At 43.8% G+C, this 17,755-nt stretch overlaps 2 protein-coding genes across 5 annotated transcripts; both read right to left on the bottom strand.

The window, feature by feature from the left end:
* Positions 1 to 82: 82 nt before the first annotated feature.
* cbsa (cystathionine beta-synthase a) lies at positions 83 to 9,540 on the bottom strand. 4 transcript variants are annotated; one of them, XM_056431401.1, is made up of 15 exons: positions 9,452 to 9,540; positions 8,451 to 8,569; positions 6,935 to 7,235; positions 6,609 to 6,727; positions 6,361 to 6,495; positions 6,184 to 6,263; positions 4,747 to 4,951; positions 4,525 to 4,616; positions 4,315 to 4,440; positions 4,131 to 4,215; positions 3,938 to 4,043; positions 3,205 to 3,417; positions 2,988 to 3,096; positions 1,303 to 1,387; positions 83 to 903 (listed from the first exon to the last, which is right to left on the bottom strand). In XM_056431401.1, the coding sequence occupies exons 3-15, from the start codon at positions 7,225 to 7,227 to the stop codon at positions 770 to 772; spliced, it is 1,782 nt and encodes a 593-aa protein (XP_056287376.1). In that variant the 5' UTR covers positions 7,228 to 7,235; positions 8,451 to 8,569; positions 9,452 to 9,540; the 3' UTR covers positions 83 to 769. The 4 variants fall into 4 exon arrangements, with proteins under 4 accessions (XP_056287376.1, XP_056287377.1, XP_056287378.1 ...); XM_056431402.1 differs by having other exon boundaries at positions 8,451 to 8,526; positions 9,452 to 9,520; XM_056431403.1 differs by lacking the exon at positions 8,451 to 8,569.
* Positions 9,541 to 10,205: 665 nt separating this feature from the next.
* On the bottom strand, positions 10,206 to 15,502 carry LOC130204671 (splicing factor U2AF 35 kDa subunit-like). Its single transcript, XM_056431569.1, has 8 exons — positions 15,421 to 15,502; positions 14,519 to 14,606; positions 14,174 to 14,240; positions 12,533 to 12,582; positions 11,836 to 11,934; positions 11,460 to 11,593; positions 10,596 to 10,688; positions 10,206 to 10,512 (listed from the first exon to the last, which is right to left on the bottom strand). Exons 1-8 carry the CDS (start codon positions 15,462 to 15,464, stop codon positions 10,386 to 10,388), a joined length of 702 nt encoding a protein of 233 aa, XP_056287544.1. The 5' UTR covers positions 15,465 to 15,502; the 3' UTR covers positions 10,206 to 10,385.
* Between the last annotated feature and the right edge of the window lie 2,253 nt (positions 15,503 to 17,755).

Genomic DNA, 17,755 nt, shown 5'->3' on the forward strand with positions numbered 1-17,755 from the left:
AATAATAACAATAATATGATCTTAATCATATATATATACATGAATAAGTCTATTTACAAAGAATTGTCTGATAGAAGTCCAATAATTTCTTTAAACTTTATTAAAATCAAAGGAAAAATTACGCAATACAAAACGTTTTAGATACAGTTGGGATTAAATGTTAAGGCAACTTTACACCCCAGGTTGCTGGACAATTTGGAAAATACACTGCATAATTTTAAAGAAATCCGATCACCCATTACAGCGTTTGTGTTTGCACAACACAAATGAAAAGGCAACACATCATGAACAGCACTGGAAAGATAATGTGCATATATATATACAGCAGCTAGCTACTTGTCTATTCTTTTAAATGAAATTAATTTGGCTTTTACACAATTCAGTTATATATCTGATGTTTGATTGATACAAAAGGAACAGCGAAACAATCTTGTACTTAAGACAAATAAATCCCCAACACAGATGTCTCCATCCAAGACTCTGATGAAGACACATTTTAAAACATTTGCTTTGAACACAACAATCACATATAATAAGTCATAAGTAACCCAATAACAAGTTGACACAGTGGAAAGACATATTTAGCTTATTAGAGCTTCAGACTAAAGTTAATAAAAAACACAAAAGAATCAGATTTATTGTTATTTTAAAAGACAAACCTCAACTAAAAACCTTTACGAGATTATTTGCCATGTGTAGTCTGCAGCTACCAAACTTGTAGTGGCGTTTGTTGTGCAAGCGGAGAAATGTACAAGTGGTTGCGATCAGTTCAGTTCAGCTCGTCGGTGGACTCTGACATGGATCGCTCTCTCCTTTCCCGACCCGTGACAAAGTTGAGCAGGTCGACGGCCGTCACCACCCCGAAAACCATCTGCTTCAGACACGGAGAGCCGTCCGTCATGTCTGTTGAAGGAACAAGACGAAGAGATGAAGAGGATGAGACAGATAGCGAGAGTGTTGCTAGGAATGACTCCTCTGCTTGAGGAGTTGGCATGTGGTTGTCCAGGTGGCAGTCAATAGTGTCCTTGAGAAAGACATTAACCCTGCAGATGTCTACTTAGCCAAATTGTTTGGATTACAAACACTGGTCCCGATTGTGTGCCACAAATTAAATATTACTAATCCGAGTGTTTGAATGATAATGATTTTATTTGATTCAACAGCACTGTTGCACAGCTTTCTGCTACAGTGCGTTTCTCCACACTGCCACGAGGGGGAGCCAACTGCCAACATATTGCTTAGTTTATCAGATTTGGGCGCCCATGGGGGAGTGTTTGTGTGACTGTTTGAAAATGTACTTACATTGGATCTGTTCATGTACCACCAGGGCGAAGTGGTCAGTCTCCAGAATGCGGGATAACTTTCCCAAATTATCATTCAGACGAATCTAAGAAAAAAGAACAGAAACAAGGGAATGACTTAACGAGGACAACAAAAAGAGCAATATTTATTGAAATGAAATCAACTCGTGATCAAGTATCACGTAATGTTTTTGACCAACTCCAGTCAAAACATCCCAACTGGACTTTGTCTCTTTTCACACCCTGACTTGATAAAAAACCCTTAAAGGGTACCTGTAGTGCAAATCACTATGTAGCCAGAGCAAAAGATAATGTGTTTCTAAAGTGTATTCATGCACTGACGGTCCAGTATTCAATAACAATACGTAGTTTAGGCTGTTCAAAGTGCTCAAATCCGACATGCGACAGTGCACTGGAGCTTGAATATGTCGCGGGTGGTGTGACGTCGGAACGTTGATAGAGCGACAGCCAGCCACAGCGGATGTGTTCAGATACCAATGTAAACAACGTCGAGCGCTCGCAAACAAATGCTGAGAGATTGAGAATATGGACGATGAAAGATTGTCTGATTCAGCAACTGGATACTTGTTTGAACCTTTGAAAGCAGACTATCCCCATTTAGTGAATTGTGACAGCGATGATAGCGATGATTCTGATGAAGTTGATGCCGAAGGACCGCCGGTCCAGATGCTTCACCGTGCGGACCGTGCACGCAAGTCGGCGGACGTTTGGTGCAGTTGTGGGAAATGTGTGCCACAAAAAACAGACAGAGAGTGCATTTGTTGTAAAGAGCACGAACTTATGTCCGATGATATAGTGTCATTAGACCTCATCTGCTTCACACAAAAGAGTGAGCTTGATAGCTACATCGCGCATAAGCCAGCGCTGGAGATGTCTTTCATTGATGCAATGATCGGCCGACATGTTCGGGGCCTGCACCCGAGGGAGAACTGTCAAATCGGTAAGTTAGCCAGTTGCTTCATGTAGGCTAATTTGCGATCACCAGAGTTGGTGTGATTATTACTAATATTCTGAATATATTCACCTTTATTCTCCCATAAGCGAGAGTCCTAACATTTGCCTGCATACTATCGCATACTATCGCAGCCACTTCTTCGCGAGCACCTTCTTTTCCTCTGTAGTAGGTTTGGGCACGCAAAAGAACTTTTTAGTCTTGTGACTCCGTTTATTATTGAGACAACCGAACGCCTTGCACTGCGCCATCTTGGCGTGAACTCCAGACGTGAACTGGTTTGAGGCCACCGATCTATCCCAAGAAGCAACGCGTGTAGAAGTGGCTCCGGATTGGCTGAATTCCTTTCAACGTTCCTACGTCATAGTTAGCTTTGAGCTGGAGTAAATAACTAGCAAAATGGCTGCGCCCACGGATTCGGAATTTTGACAAATAAATGTAAATCCTCGGGCTATGCGTGACTTGTTGACAATAGCAGCGGGGTAAATATGATTTATTTGATGCGCCGAATGGATGTAGCACGTTGCTGTTTTGCACTACAGGTACCCTTTAAGTCAGTCTAACTCAGCATTTTCACCAGGAGATCCTCCCCTGACCTGGTTTGTCTCATTGGCTGCTGTAAGCCCATCAGAATAAATAATGTTGTCTCCAATATCATCCTTCAAATCTTTGAGGAAACACCCAGAGTAGAGACATTTAAATGAGAGTCTTACCTGTTTGAACTGCTTGTAGAGCACTTTGCTGAGGGGGTCTGACACCTTGATTTTCCCTGCTAGAATGCAGGCCAACATGTTCCCTAATGTCACCATGCCCAGGATTAACCTGTACAAACACACACAGGTTGAAGTTAAAGCCTTTGCACAGCACAGCAAATAAACAAAGGTCCAGACATGCGTGAGGGTTGGCCAGCGTCTCTCTCTGGACTCTCACCCCTCCTCATCCACCACAGGCGCCTGGTCAAAGCCCTTCTCATTCAGGATTTTGATGGTCCTCTGACATGTGACGGTGGGCAGCACGGTGAGCGGGGCAGACAGGTTCAAAGCCTGCAGCTTCAGGTTCCACCACCACGGCTTCTTCACCATGAGGTCCTCCTCATTCAGGAAGCCCTTCTCGACCATCCACTTGTCGCTCAAGAACTTGGACCTACAGGACAGATAATTAAAAAATAATTAAAAATCAATACTTGCTTTATCTGTGTTTACACAACAAAGATATCTAATAATCATCAATGACCCCGATTATCAAACTGTACCTTTCATTGTGACATGTTAGGCTGCTCAGATTACTTTTGATTTACTTTGGAAGTCGCTAAAGAATATTTCCCACCCTGGTTTCAGCCATTGGTTGGCCACAAAAAAAAGATCCCAAACTTTAATTTATGATAATCACTTCTAAATTCAATGATTTTGAGCAATCAGCACTATTTGCTGCACACGTTGATGGTAAACAGATTGACGAATGAGGCTCTGTTTCTACTCAATGTGGCCTCCGAATGAAAAAATTATCTACGCACCGCTGCCCATCCAGTTTTGATGACGAGTTATTATTTATAAATAGACGATAATTTTTAGCACCAAGCGATCGGACAGCAACCGATACCGTCAGTTCGTCAATGCCTGAAGATCAGCGGTTAAATATTTTGACATTCCAGAAATATTCTCACATGTAGTTGCGGACGGAGTCCGGCAGGATGACCACACAGCGCTGGCCCTCCTTCAGCTCTTTGGCGACGTTCACTGCGGCCGCCATGGCCGTCCCAGAGCTGCCACCTGTCACAGAAAGGAGCGAGAGGTGAGCCGACCTCGTGACCTCTCTGGCTCACTATGGCGGCGGCGGCGGGAAACTCGAGCGCTTACCGCACAGCAGGCCCTCCTCTCGCATCAGCATGCGAGACATGTTGAAGGACTCGTCGTCGTCCGACTTGTACCAGGTGTCGATTACCTGGAAGAAAGAAGAAAAGAAAAAAAGAAAAGAACAAATTGTGAATCAGGGAAATGTAAGAAAAAGAGAATACAAAATAAACAAGTTTGTGGAACTCACTGATCTGTCGAGCACGGTGGGGATGAAGTCGTACCCGATGCCCTCCACCTCGTACTGGGTCTTATCGGTCTTGTTAATCTCCTCGGGCTCCGCTAGGATGGAGCCTTCCGGGTCAACACCGACAATCTACAGACAGCACAAACCGCTCATGATGTACGAGTGGCTCAACAGACCTTTATCAAGAGTAGAGTCTTATTATATTTGACTTACTTTGATGTTGGGGCATCTTTCTTTGAGTTTGCGGGCGATGCCCGTGATCGTCCCGCCGGTTCCCGTGGACGCCACCAGCATGTCCAGTTTTCCTTTAGGAGTTCAGAGAAAATTCAGGTTTACTCTGCTGATTAAAATGTATTCACACAACAACCTGTAGATGTTGTATTCTTGAGATTAATACAGTTAGTAGGTGGTTAAAAGACGTGTTGGTTTTTTTACCGCCGCACTGCTCCAGTATCTCCTCCGCCGTGGTGTCGTAGTGAGCCAGCGGGTTGCTCGGGTTGCGGTACTGGTCCAGGATGTGAGAGTTGGGGATCTCGTTTTTAAGGCGCCACGCGACGCCGACGTGAGACTCCGGGGAATCGAAGCGAGCGCTGGTGGGCGTGCGTACAATCTCGGCTCCGAGTGCCCTCAAAACATCCACCTGGCCAGAAAAGAAGAAATCGGAGCTTGATGAAATAAACACGTGATTTTGGTAGAGCTTACTTACAAATGAATTGGCATTGTGGTGAATAGTTTGTCTTGTAGCCTGATTGCCCTGCTATTAACCCGACACTATAACGGAGCTACCACAATTTAGATAGGAAGTGGCATTTAAACTTTTCTTTACCACCTTTAAAACTGAATTTGGGGACACAAACACTCCACAGTAACAATTTGAGGTTGCTTCCTATTAGAAATCAATCAAAATATGCCAGTTCAGTGCATCTCCAGTCTGCATTTAGCAGAAGTAATGATGGAGTAATACAGGGCTATTCAACTTCAGTAGCAAGTGGGCCGAATAAGAAAATCACGGGGGGTGTGAGGGCCGCACAGAATATTGATCAAATAATGGCTCAAAATTAAAAACAGTAATGTATATTTCCACAGGTAAACAGTCACACATGAAAATGCGTCGGTATTGTGTGGCAAAAGTGTTGCGAACAAGCATCACTATAAACATGTTTCAAAGTGTAAATATCCGCTCAAGGCAACCAGTTGTTTCAGATCCCAAACCAAACTGTTCCCATGAAAACATAAGAAATGTGACTTAATGGATCAATATATAAATTACTTGGAATGACAATAATATCTGGTGGCGCAGCGCACAGACTGCATGTATTTGAGTGCAGACTCCTTTTGCGTGAAAGGGATCGAAACCAGGTCGGGCGATCTTTTAATTTTAATTTTTTCGAAAATGTATTTCTTCCTCCGTGGCTGTGATGCACTGCTCACTGATACAATCGTAACCGCCGACATGGATATGAAAGGTGGCTTGAAGATCTCCAGCAATATGTTTGTGAATGTGTGACAAATCTGGTGAGCGAGACAGAGCCCCGCTGCAGATGTGAAGAGAACACAACGCACGCACGCGCAGGGAAACCAGTAGGTTTGAAAACCAGTAGGGGTGTAACAACGGCAACCAACACGGGTGCGTAACATAAAGATGTAACCATACAGGTTTGGTTGAGGCAACAGTGAAACTCAATGGCTCTGGGTTAAATGTCTCAATGTATAAAAGAGGCGTGTCCGTCAGTTTTATTTTTTCTTACCAAGCTATACTGATTTGCAGGCAGTCTTGCGGGCTGTAGTTAAACTCAAACGGGCCGTATCCGGCCCGCGGGCCGCTAGTTGAATAGGCCTGGAGTAATAGTTTCAATATGACTGAGAACTCACCTTCTCCATGCTCATTTTCTCAGGCATGACAATGATGCAGCGGTAGCCCTTCACAGCTGCAGCCAGAGCCAAACCGATCCCTAAAACACACACACACACATTTCACAACACTGCTGCTTTCAACCTAATAACTTTAAATACCTCCCTTCCCCCATAGCAACACATGCAGGTAGTTACCAGTGTTTCCAGAGGTGGGCTCTATAATGGTGTCTCCGGGCTTGAGGAGGCCGGCTCTCTCGGCGTCCTCCACCATCCGCAGGCTGATCCTGTCCTTGACGCTCCCGCCGGCATTGAAGAACTCACACTTGGCCACTGCAAACACAGGCGACCCCAGAAAGAGTTATTAGATGAAACGAAATGGTGCATTCAACCCAGGAGCGCCTACAACACTCTGGCGGGACGACGGGTCTGGGGGCACGACTCACGTAATTCGCATTTGAGTCCATACACTTTGGAGATCTTGTTGATGCGAACCAGCGGGGTGTCGCCGATCATGTGCAGGATGTTTGGGAGGATGTTTGGAAGGATGGTTGGAGCGGCGGTTCTGGGAGGAGAAAGCGGAGACAATGCAAAGAAAATCAGGTCAACGGTCTGACTCGACTTGTTTTCCTTCTGGTTCCACAAGCCTGATGCTGCATCTCTCCTCGTGGGCGGTGAGCCACTCCCTGGGAGTTTACACACGCCACTGTTTGAAAAAAAGTACGCACAATTACAAACTGCAGACACTACTCGTGTGCATAATCACACCGACCTTGGGACTTGTGGGTGGGGGGACTCGGCCGCCGGTTCTTCCAGGCTCCATGTGCAGCGGCTGGGGAGGTCGGGCCGGATCCATTTCCTCTCGGCAGCGGCGCTCTTCGCGTTGATCTGGATGGTTCGGGTCGGCTCTCCGGCGTCCGCCAGCGTCAGCTCCTCGAGCCCGTTCGGCGGGAACGACGCCTCGCGCAGTTTGCCTTCCCCGTTGCTGTGGGCGAGCAGCTTGGCGGCGTGGGGGCACCCGGGGGACTTGGTGCCGGCGTCTTTGGTCGAGGGCACTGACGGCATGGCTCAGCCTGGGGCAGCGGCAGAGGGAATGGGGTCACGTCATCCGTCGATATGCACGTACGAATGCCAGTTCAGGGCTTGTCTCGAATTCTCACCACATCGATGTAAACAGCAGAACAAAGAACGAACCACTCCTTTCTTCCGTTAACGCTGAGTCATCCCAACACCGATAAATACATCGTCAGCCTGCTTGAACTGTCGCTTTGACAGCTTCCCCCACACCGCTTTGCCTATTGCATCATTCATTCAATGCATAAACAAGTATCAATTATATGCATTAGGAGTCAAAACCTCCTACGGCTCATGTTGAATGTGCAGACGTGTTCTTATCTACCTTCCAATATCTCCGTGTTTGTGAATTTAAGGGACTCAATCAGCAGTCATTACCAGTTGTAAAAGTCACAAATGTGTAACTAAATGTTTAAGATAACCGTAAACGGGAGTGTTCATTCTGAGAGGACTGAAGTGGAGCTTGAAAGCCGACATGACGGGGAAAGAATTCTTATGTCGTTGAATAACAGTTCATTTTTTATCAAGCAAAAATACAAACAAATTCCCAGGTCCAGCTTCTGAATTGTGTGGATTCGCAGCTTAATACATGGTGATTTGCTTCTTTTTTTTGTATCTGCCGTTTTGCTGACACATTGTTGACATTGATGTTTTCCGAGTGTATTAATGCGTGCATTGGGTTTCTCCGCTATCCGGCGCAGCGTCACTAATATACAATGCACACAGCGAGGTCAGCTGTTAAGACCTCTCTGCAATCATCTACTGAAGCAAACAGCTCTGAGGTGGGGGAGAGAGTTACCCGCTCAGGGGTTAGTGAAGCTCTATTAAATGAAATGCTACATATACCATAAATGACATTTTAAAATGACAGACTCCAACGTGCGTTGGAGTCTGTCATTTTGAAACCAGATCTCTGCAGCCACCAGAGGTCTTACAGCTGGTTAAGGTGGCAAATGTAGTAGAGGGGTGGTATATCTGGTTCAGGGGGAGGGGGATGTGATCCTCCCGTGAAAGCACATGCTTCACTAAGCCCAGGCTGCATGGCAGAAAAGACTTAATAATCATCATAATAGCATAACAGCATTTAATTTATAAAGCGCTTTTCGAGGTACTCAAAAACACTTGCAGGGGATTTAACGAGGATAAACTTCTTATTTTTTGGGTTTTGTTGAACAAGCCAACACAAACCAAGAATCAAATCCTCAAATACCTACCAGGCCGAGGCAATACTGAGCTGATGGGAGCCGGCAGCTCAACGTAGAGACAAATCCTCTGGTGAGACTTGGTGATCTGCTTATGTTGAAGTATAATCTCCTTTAGTATGTGCAGGTCTCTTGAAGCATAATGAATACAGGGGGCAGTGGAGATTTGTTAGGCATGTTAAAAAATAAAATAAAAAACAGACAACTGCTCTGCCAGCATCAAACTCTCAGCTGGTCCCCCAGCATGGGAAGAGCAGCCTATAGATATCCGGTCAGCCATTACAAACGGGAGCAGCAGGAATGCTGCCAGTAAAAGTAAACCAGCAGGAAACATACCCCTGGAAACCCTCCACATGGTCATGAGCTTACAAAATGCAGAAAGTAATGAGAGTAAGAGCTGTCAGGAAGAGAAAAACACTGGTACTATAATAAAGCTGATATTAGTCGATTTAAAAAATCATCATGTATTTTTCTCCTCGGGTTCTTTTCTTGTTTTTATAATATAGATAATTTCTCCAACAAACTACATTTGACTGATTGGAAGATTGTTTTTTTCCCTTTAGTTTACATAAATTAAGAGTTATGTATTAAAAAAAAGGAAAAATGTCAATAATTCACTCAAATAAAAGTCCCATTACAAGTCGTCGCAGCCCTATCCGTTAGAAATTTAACAGGACGAGTGCATGTCAGAATAAAAGCCATCAGATGTAAAGAAATAAAAACATAATTGATTTGAGGGAATAAAAGTATACTCTGAACGGGTCGGCGCAGACTGCGTGGGAGGAAAACACGTCGTAATTAACGCAGAATAGTTACACACCAACGTGCATCGGGTTCAGTGCAAGAGGAGAAATAAACCAAATTAACTGAAAAACGATGCAAGAAAGAAGGTTTCTGCGCAGTTGCGATGTTGCATCATAATTCAGGCTCATCCAACGTCACAGTGATTTGTTTAATGGATTAAATATTTCGTGCAGCGTATATATGTCACGTACTCGTTAATTCTCACTCACCCTATGGTTTAAAAAGTCCTGTAAAATAATATAAATACAAATCGCTGAGGAGCCCCACGTACACGGGATGCTAGTACAGCAATGCGGAGGGAGGGCCTGCAGACAAAGACACACGTGGATCAGGAAAGGGGGAGGTGGTCAGTTTTAGGCCCCTCTCCGATTGGCTGCAGCGAGGGCGTCTGTTTGAAACGCTCCACCAATCATGGGAGAGATTTCTTAATACGGTAAGTGTAAACTCCTTTAATGTCGCCAGCGCCATCTTTTCACCTTTTATTGACTGCGTGTATTTGACGCATGACATTTTGAACCCTCTTGTTGGTTCCAAAATATGAATATATATACATATACCATTAAAAAAGATCCATTTATATTTTTACTTAATTTTAAGTGCAATTTCTTAATCCCCAAATAACCCAATTGGTTATAATGATCTTATACCAGTATGTTTGTACATCTAACTGACTAATCTTAAATAGACTCTGGACTGGTGGGGAAAAAGCATGGATGATTTGCTTTAGCTAATATTGCATTAGATTTAATATTCCAAGAACAGGATGAGACATTTAGATAATCATTCGGATCTAACGTCTGTGTGAGAACTCATTTTCAAAGCAGTTTTTAATGAGATACCATCAAAATCATGACACACAAACTCAAACTGGACTCATATGTTTGTCATGCAGTTTATGATCAGCCCTTTCCGTAGTAAAGGTTTCTCCAGAAGAAATAATCTTGTGTTCATATAAACAAGCGGTGCCAGTGCAGAATTACAAATCTGTTTTATTGAGAAAGCGACACAAGCTCGTCTTAAAAAAAGGGAATAAAAGAAAAACACTTCCAACGATTCACCAATAAAGAAAATCAATTTGTCATCATCACTGCTGGGGTTAGGAGGGAGGGATTCGGTAGAACAATGGGTCAGTCGTGGCTTCTTTCAGAACCTTCCAGAGCGCTCGCGGTCCCCCGACCTTCTTGGCCTCTCGCGCTCCCGCCGTGGCGGCGGCGGTGGTCGTTCCCTAGAGCGGGAGCGTCTTTCCCGGGTACGCGACCCCGAGCGGTTCCTGGTGGGAGAGATGAAAAGTATTAAAATCGACAAATCCCGATTGATCAAATATGAATTTTAAGCTCTAAAATATCTCCGTACCTTTTCCTGCGCCGGCCGTACAAGTCCCTTCGAAGTTCCCGCGAAATTGGTTTCAGGTGCATGAAGTTGCAGAAGCCACCTCGGGTACACTCTCTGTGAGAAAACAGGGATGGGTTGAACTTGCATGTGGTGAAGCATTGCCCCGAGGAAAAGTCCACCAAGTTGAACATATGATCTTTATCCCCCCGCCGCCGCACAAGTTCTTCTTATCACTTGTAGAGCAAACAACCCACCGATTGAATGGAAAAACACTGAGGGATTCATAAAGGAAAGGAAAACGTTTCCTCCCACTGCGCAAGGACACTGGGAGGAAAAATGTGATACAATTCGCACGGAGCCCATGCAGCTGTCGTGGTTTCAGGGCTGGGCTGAAGTCTTATCTAGTTTATCTTCAGCAGCCCAATTCCCCCGCTGGAGGTCCGAGTGGCACAAACAAGATCCTGAGAGCCGCTCGGTGTGCAGCGTGTAGTTTACCAAAGTGAAGCAACCTCCTTAAGGCCCTTATCATGTCAGACGCTACCCAAACAGTTAGCAGCAGACTTTCATCCTGCTGCCTCAACTATTTTTACCGGTGCCATTATCCACACTCTTAATACAAGAAACAAGACGTTGGCTTTCAGCTGGGCTGATGGAGCAGCAGCGTCGATTTGTAGTTCTTCTGGACTACAGATAGGTTATATAGACTAGATTGTAAACATTATGAAGCTGGACATGGTCTTTGGACATGCCCCCAAAAATACTGCATGAAGATTCACATATGTGCAACCAGGTGTTTCCTACTTTTCCAGAATCACTGAAATACTGGACACAATCAGTTTTAGGACTTATTACATTAGAGCACAATGCTGACCAGGTGCCACTCACCCCATTTCATACTGGCGGCAGCAAGCTTCCCTGAAGTCGGTGACGGGGGAGAGCTCCGAGTGGACGGCCTGGGCGTTGAACCAGCGATTATTCAGGTCCATGACGGCTTTCTCTGCATCCTCTTCACGACGGAACTACACGCAGAGAGCAGTCTTAAGGTAACCACGCACAGCGCAGGATGACGGACAACTTGTGGCAATTAATGTGAGAAAGAGAAGTAACACTGTATTTAGAAAAATAAACACGTTTTCAAAAAGACCGAAGCAACAAAAAATATTTCCGTATCCGACATAGTCTTTTTTAATCACACCATTTTATATCAATCTGAAATGCATTAGCGCCGCCTCTCATGAATACATTCAGACCGATTACCAACCTTAACGTAGACATTGCCGACAAGGTGGTCGCCCAGGTTATCGCACACGTTCATCTCCTCCACCTCGCCGTACTTCTCCTCCATCTCTGCGAACACCTCCTGTATCAGAAAAGAGAGAACAGAACATTAAAAAAGTAAACAGGCTCTCATTGCTTAGTTTTGAATGGATGTTAACTAGGAAATTGGCCATGTTTAACACTGTGGCGTAACACGTGTAGACCCGGTGGAGTTAAGACTTTAAATGAGAAGGAAAAGTCTGCCTGCCGTTCGTCGCATTTATTTCCATTTCAAAAGCAGCTGAGAAATGTTAACAAACATCTGTCTGGATCACTTGGACTGGCCTCAGTCCCATATCCAGGACAGACAAACAAAGTCAAAATTAAAAGGTCGACTTAATCTGCATTGTTCTACAATATCAAGGAACACCACAGGGATGCTACAGAATGATATAAACACCTCCCCGCCCAAAACACCCTGAAATAATTGACACTAAACTGAATTAAAGTATGGTAACCTCTCCGATGTAAAAGCAGCTGTTGCATATCTCTCCTGTGTAAATATTAGCCCCCGAATGACTCTTGCTTCAGTCAAAGCCACTTTGCTCCCTCTGCTCCAAAAAGGCAGATAACGCAGTGTTCACGTCACACCGCCCGACATGTGGAGAGAAGATGAGGCGGCGGCACAAAAGGTCACGAACCTCAAAGAACTCGTCGTAGTGCTCCTGCATTTCCACATCGCTGACGGCACCTACAAAAGGTCAACAAGGGACAGTCAGGGCAAGGCCAGATGGACAAGGTGGGCCGTGTAGCTTTTTAAAAACGCATTCCAACTGTGGCAACATAAATGATACGTCTTGCTGTGAGAGTTACACCCTGTAAACATGTTACTTTCCCCCAAAATATTTCAAAGTAGAACCCCAAGGTCGCCCTGTTTTTTCTTCTCTTCTTGGTTAGTGGGTTTTTACTTTTAAATGATTTACCTTCTTTACAGATCTGTTTGTGTAACTATGTGTACCGTAGTTTTTTAAATTTTATTTTTTACTATTCTTACGTCACGACAACACTTGCAACATGAAGGAGAGTTCCCTCCATTGAGGACAGCACTAGCAGAAACCTGCTTCAATGAATCAGAAGCAAGCATGGTGTATGCCTTTTGGAGTGTAACATCTGTTTCACATCTGCAGAACGAAGGACCTGACACCAAAGATGTGCACATTGAGGCACGATATACTACGTTAGATTGAGTTAAGCCAGGGAAATATGCAGAACAGCACGTGGCCTGTTATTCCATCTCCAGGAAATGAGAATATGTTCCTACCCTTAAGCCACATTTATATGGGGAGGTGTGATAAAGTAAGTTAAGTGCAGTCAGTGCTGGAGGGTCCTGCAGATGAAGGGAGAACTTACAGTGTAAACCATCAGCAGACTGGGCAGAGTTTTGAAGGTTATGAAGGGAAATGTTCAAGAGGGGAATGGTCTGAAATACAAAACGCAAACTTCTGTGACATAAATCAACCAAAGTAAAGAGCTGAGGAGGAAAAATATAGGATTAGAATTGTTTCTGTCGGTAAATTGCGGCCCTTAGGTATTAGGTGTCGTCAGTTCTAGGTTTTATTTATGGCCACTCCGTTATTATTGTTGTTGGAAGAGAAGTGTATTGCCTGCACCCTTCCCTGTTTATGATTTAGAGATACTCGCTTCTTTCCCTTTCCATTTTAGCATTGGTTTTGTTTTACATTTGTATAATATAAACAGATAATTGGCTTAAAATGGGCTACAGTTTTTGGCTTAGAGAGTATTATTGGACTAATTCCCATTTTATGTTTAGAGGCTATGGCACACACACACACACAGACACAAATTGATTAGCATGAATAGGCAGAGCTACATAAACAAAGTCAAAAGAATGTGTCTCAGCATAGAAGTGAAAAACAAAAACAACCAAACACAGTGAGGTCATATGTTTGTGTAAGTTACACTTACCTGCATAACAGTTTCAGCTCTGTGAGACTGGGCTCAACATATTTACAGTACACATAGTTCTAAGTATTATACCATAACTAGCAGTCTGTAAGTCATGTTTATGTTTTGGCATGATGGCTCAACTACACGAGGTACAAAAACAGAGTCGAAGAATCATAAGCAAGTGTACTTTCTGTTGGTATTAGGTAAAGCCAGACAAATAAATAAATATTTGGTTTGGGATATTAGGGAGATAATAGGGTCACCAACCGGGTCTCCAGTTACAGGGCTGAAGCGGTACATAACATCCGTTGTTATATGCGAGCGCCACGTTTAGGAAACGCGAAAGGGAGATTGCCGACATGCGTGTAACTTACAGCGTGAGGCGTCGGCGGTCTGTGCGCTGTTCTGGGGGTTACGGTAGATGTTCTGAATCAAGATGGTCTGCAGGAGAAAGAGCAAAGAAGCATATGATCAGAAAGACTCCTTTGATGAACGTTTAGTTTTGTGCCATTTCCAAACATCAACTTCTATTCAAGATTACAAATATTTGTTGATAGTTATGCAGGCACAACATCCTGAGAAGTGGCAGACTCAGAGGCACATTGAAATGCTACTTACAGTAAAGAGCTACATAAATACAGCCCATTTACCATGCACAGTAATATGTCAATAAGTGAAATACACTATTATAGTAACACACATGACAATGGGATCCTCACCTGGCTGAAGGTTGGTTTGTTGTGCAATCTCGAGCAGCGGTCTCCATGTCGACAAGCACCAATTTTAAAATAAAAGGAGCAATTGACCCTGGAAAAGAAAGAAAACATACGTATTTTAGATTTTTCTCGTTTGAGGATAAAACTCTCAAAAAAACAACAATGTGTTAAAAAATATATAATATATTAACGTCGCATCTCTATGGCCCAGAGGAATCATTTAGATAAGGCAATACGTGGCCTACCTAAGTATTAGAAAAATACAATATCAACTAATCGCGTCTTGGGTGTTAAATTATATCAATACTGTATTTATAAAAAATACAAAAATGTATTTATTTTTTGTAATGCGTCTCTTATCTGTTGTGGAATGTGGACTGAGTCTAATGCCAATTGAATCTATTAATTATCAAATCAAACCATTTCCACTCACTTGAATGGGGGAAGCGGCTTGATTTAAAATGTTAACATAAAGTAATCGTCACATTACTGCGATAGTCGTGCCGTGAACACACCAAACTGCACACAGTAGATCGTGTGGAGGACGCAGTTTGCTGCTCTCCACCGGTGAAACGGAACAAAACAATCCGCAAGCTAACGTCACTCTTCCACCCCGCTCGATGATTAACCAAGCCGATTACACGTTAACGACTATATTTAATAATGCACAAAACATTCTGGGGACATTCACGCATGTAATAACTAACTAAAATGAGCGGAGTTTCATTCAATGCGTTAGCTCCGAGTTAGCTTCTCGTTGCTAACGTTAGCTTGACTGTGGCATTCAGCGGCGCAGCGGCCGCAAACTGAGACCAACTGGCGACGAAGAAGCGCAGCCGCAAACAAACTTCGTATAACGGTCGTCGTTTATGCGACAAATACGATACAAATTCAATAAAACTTACTTGTCTTTCTCTGTGCCGAAAATGGACGCCAAATACTCCGCCATTTTCGGCTCGTTGGAGACGTAAGGATTGACGTCATTACGTAAAAGTAGTGCGATTGCGCAGTGGCGACCATCCAACAACGTGCAGGGACACTGAACGCCACACGGTATCGCTGTTGTTCGATAAAATATATAGTCTTTTCTTATTATCCCAAATAACCAAACTTGTCTCATTGAGTGAATCGAAACAAGAAATCACTCAAATTATTCTAAAAAAATAATGTTTAAATATATATATCCACCTTCTCCTCTGTATCCATCCAAGAGTGTAAAACAAGTTCATTCAGTACTATTTAAGAACAAATGTGAGGGAGCCTACTTGATTTAGCCTACCTTGTTTTTTTATTTTGCTTATAAGATGTTGCAGAGATACCGATGACACACTCAGAATATAAATTATGGAAATTATGTAAGCTTATCATAGCTAAAGGTATCAGTAATACTCACACATTATTGTTATGACCCAGAGTGTCAAGGGGATTTTTAGTGTTGTTCACCTCCCTGTCTGAGGGGGAGTGCTGTGTGTTATGTGTTGTGCATTCCTTTTTTCAGGTAATTGGACGGCTATTTAGGAGGAACCTGTGTTGCCGGCCCTTCTTCTCCAGCTTCCAACCGGGCCGTGCGACGCAGCACAGTTTCGTGGGTGGTGGGTTAATTGGTGTTTCGGTAGCCCTTTTGTTTAAACCTGTTGTCTCCTGTTTTCTGCTAGGGAGATAGGTAAGACACCTGTACTTTCTTTGTTCCTTTTGTGGTCTATGGAAGTTAGGTGACTTGCACAGATTGTTTTGTTTGTTATTTTGGGTCAGGCCTCACCCTGAAAAATGGTTAACACTTGTATTCACAAATAAACACATTTTGTTCATGACAAGCTGCCACATTGGTCCTAATTTGGGAGGTGGGGAGACCCGTATTAATGTCACACTCCAGCTCCCCAAGGCCGGGCGTAATATAATAATATAACTACCCTGATTAATTGTTGCTGATTAATAAGAGTATTCTCACAGGGAGGTATTGCCAAACTAAATACATCCCTACATTGTATTTTCACTCTACTCCAATTATATGATAAAGCAAATTTGGATATGAAAAACAACCTGAAATGATAAACTCATCACAGACTCATATAATACATTGTTAGAGGTGTTGAAGGTGGGTCTAAAAGTTTTTATTGCTTATGTATATTTTTATGTGGGTATCCATTTGAATGCAGCGCATTTATTGCAGTATTTATCTTTGTCAAACTAGGCCACACAAGTTTGCAGGATATGCAGACGGTGAAGATGAAAGGATGGGAGAGGGTGGAGGAGGTCGGCTTATAGAGTGAAACACGTTGACAAGAAGTCACTGTCAAGGTGCACATACTGAAACGAGACTCGAAAATTAAAAGGAGAGCTAATGTAAGGCCCTGTGTCACCTTGATTGTTTCATTCCTTGCACCTGCCCTCAGCCACTCCTGTCTCCTTGATTGTTTCATTCCCTTCACCTGCCCTCAGCCACTCATGTCTCCTTGATTGTTTCATTCCCTTCACTTGCCCTCAGCCACTCATGTCTCCTTGATTGTTTCATTCCCTTCACCTGCCCTCAGCCACTGATGTCTCCTTGATTGTTTCATTCCCTTCACCTGCCCTCAGCCACTGCTGTCTCCTCGATTGTTTCATTCCCTTAACCTGCCCTCAGCCACTCATGTCTCCTTGATTGTTTCATTCCCTTCACCTGCCCTGAGCCACTGCTGTCTCATCGATTGTTTCATTCCCTTCACCTGCCCTCAGCCACTGCTGTCTCCTCGATTGTTTCATTCCCTTCACCTGCCCTCAGCCACTCATGTCTCCTTGATTGTTTCATTCCCTTCACCTGCCCTCAGCCACTGCTGTCTCATCGATTGTTTCATTCCCTTCACCTGCCCTCAGCCACTCCTGTCTCCTTGATTGTTTCATTCCCTTCACCTGCCATCAGCCACTCCTGTCTCCTTGATTGTGTTTTTTGTTTTCCACACTGAGTCCTGTCAGTTCCTCTGCACATGAGCTCTTGCACCTCGCTACCCGTGACGCCACCCATGACAGCTAATGTGAGAGAGAAAGATCTTTGCTATGTAGCTGTATCGTCGCTAGTTGAACACCTGACATTTTGGGATCCTTTTAAGCTGAGATGTTTTACTGCATCACACCTGCAACATTTACAGAGAAGCAAGCCCATCGACCTTTGCTCCCCTCTGGTGCACTCACTGCCTCTGAGGGGAGAGGTAGTAAGGGAGCGAGCAGGCAGTAGAAAAAGGAAGCAGCATGCTTGGTATCTTC

Source organism: Pseudoliparis swirei, chromosome 14, assembly GCF_029220125.1.
Source record: "Pseudoliparis swirei isolate HS2019 ecotype Mariana Trench chromosome 14, NWPU_hadal_v1, whole genome shotgun sequence".
Classification (NCBI taxonomy): Eukaryota; Metazoa; Chordata; class Actinopteri; order Perciformes; family Liparidae; genus Pseudoliparis; species Pseudoliparis swirei.

What these genes read in the sequence shown, in the direction of transcription:
- cbsa (XM_056431403.1), bottom strand. Translation starts at nt 7,227, where the DNA reads ATGCCGTCAGTGCCCTCGACCAAAGACGCCGGCACCAAGTCCCCCGGG. An exon ending in CCCCACCCACAAGTCCCAAG is followed by an intron (nt 6,728 to 6,934) that starts GTCGGTGTGATT and finishes TTCTCCTCCCAG; the next exon opens with AACCGCCGCTCCAACCATCC. An exon ending in TGGACTCAAATGCGAATTAC is followed by an intron (nt 6,496 to 6,608) that starts GTGAGTCGTGCC and finishes CTGTGTTTGCAG; the next exon opens with TGGCCAAGTGTGAGTTCTTC.
- LOC130204671 (XM_056431569.1), bottom strand. Translation starts at nt 15,464, where the DNA reads ATGGCGGAGTATTTGGCGTCCATTTTCGGCACAGAGAAAGACAA. An exon ending in ACAAACCAACCTTCAGCCAG is followed by an intron (nt 14,241 to 14,518) that starts GTGAGGATCCCA and finishes TTTCTCCTGCAG; the next exon opens with ACCATCTTGATTCAGAACAT. An exon ending in GACCGCCGACGCCTCACGCT is followed by an intron (nt 12,583 to 14,173) that starts GTAAGTTACACG and finishes GACCTTTTGTAG; the next exon opens with GTGCCGTCAGCGATGTGGAA.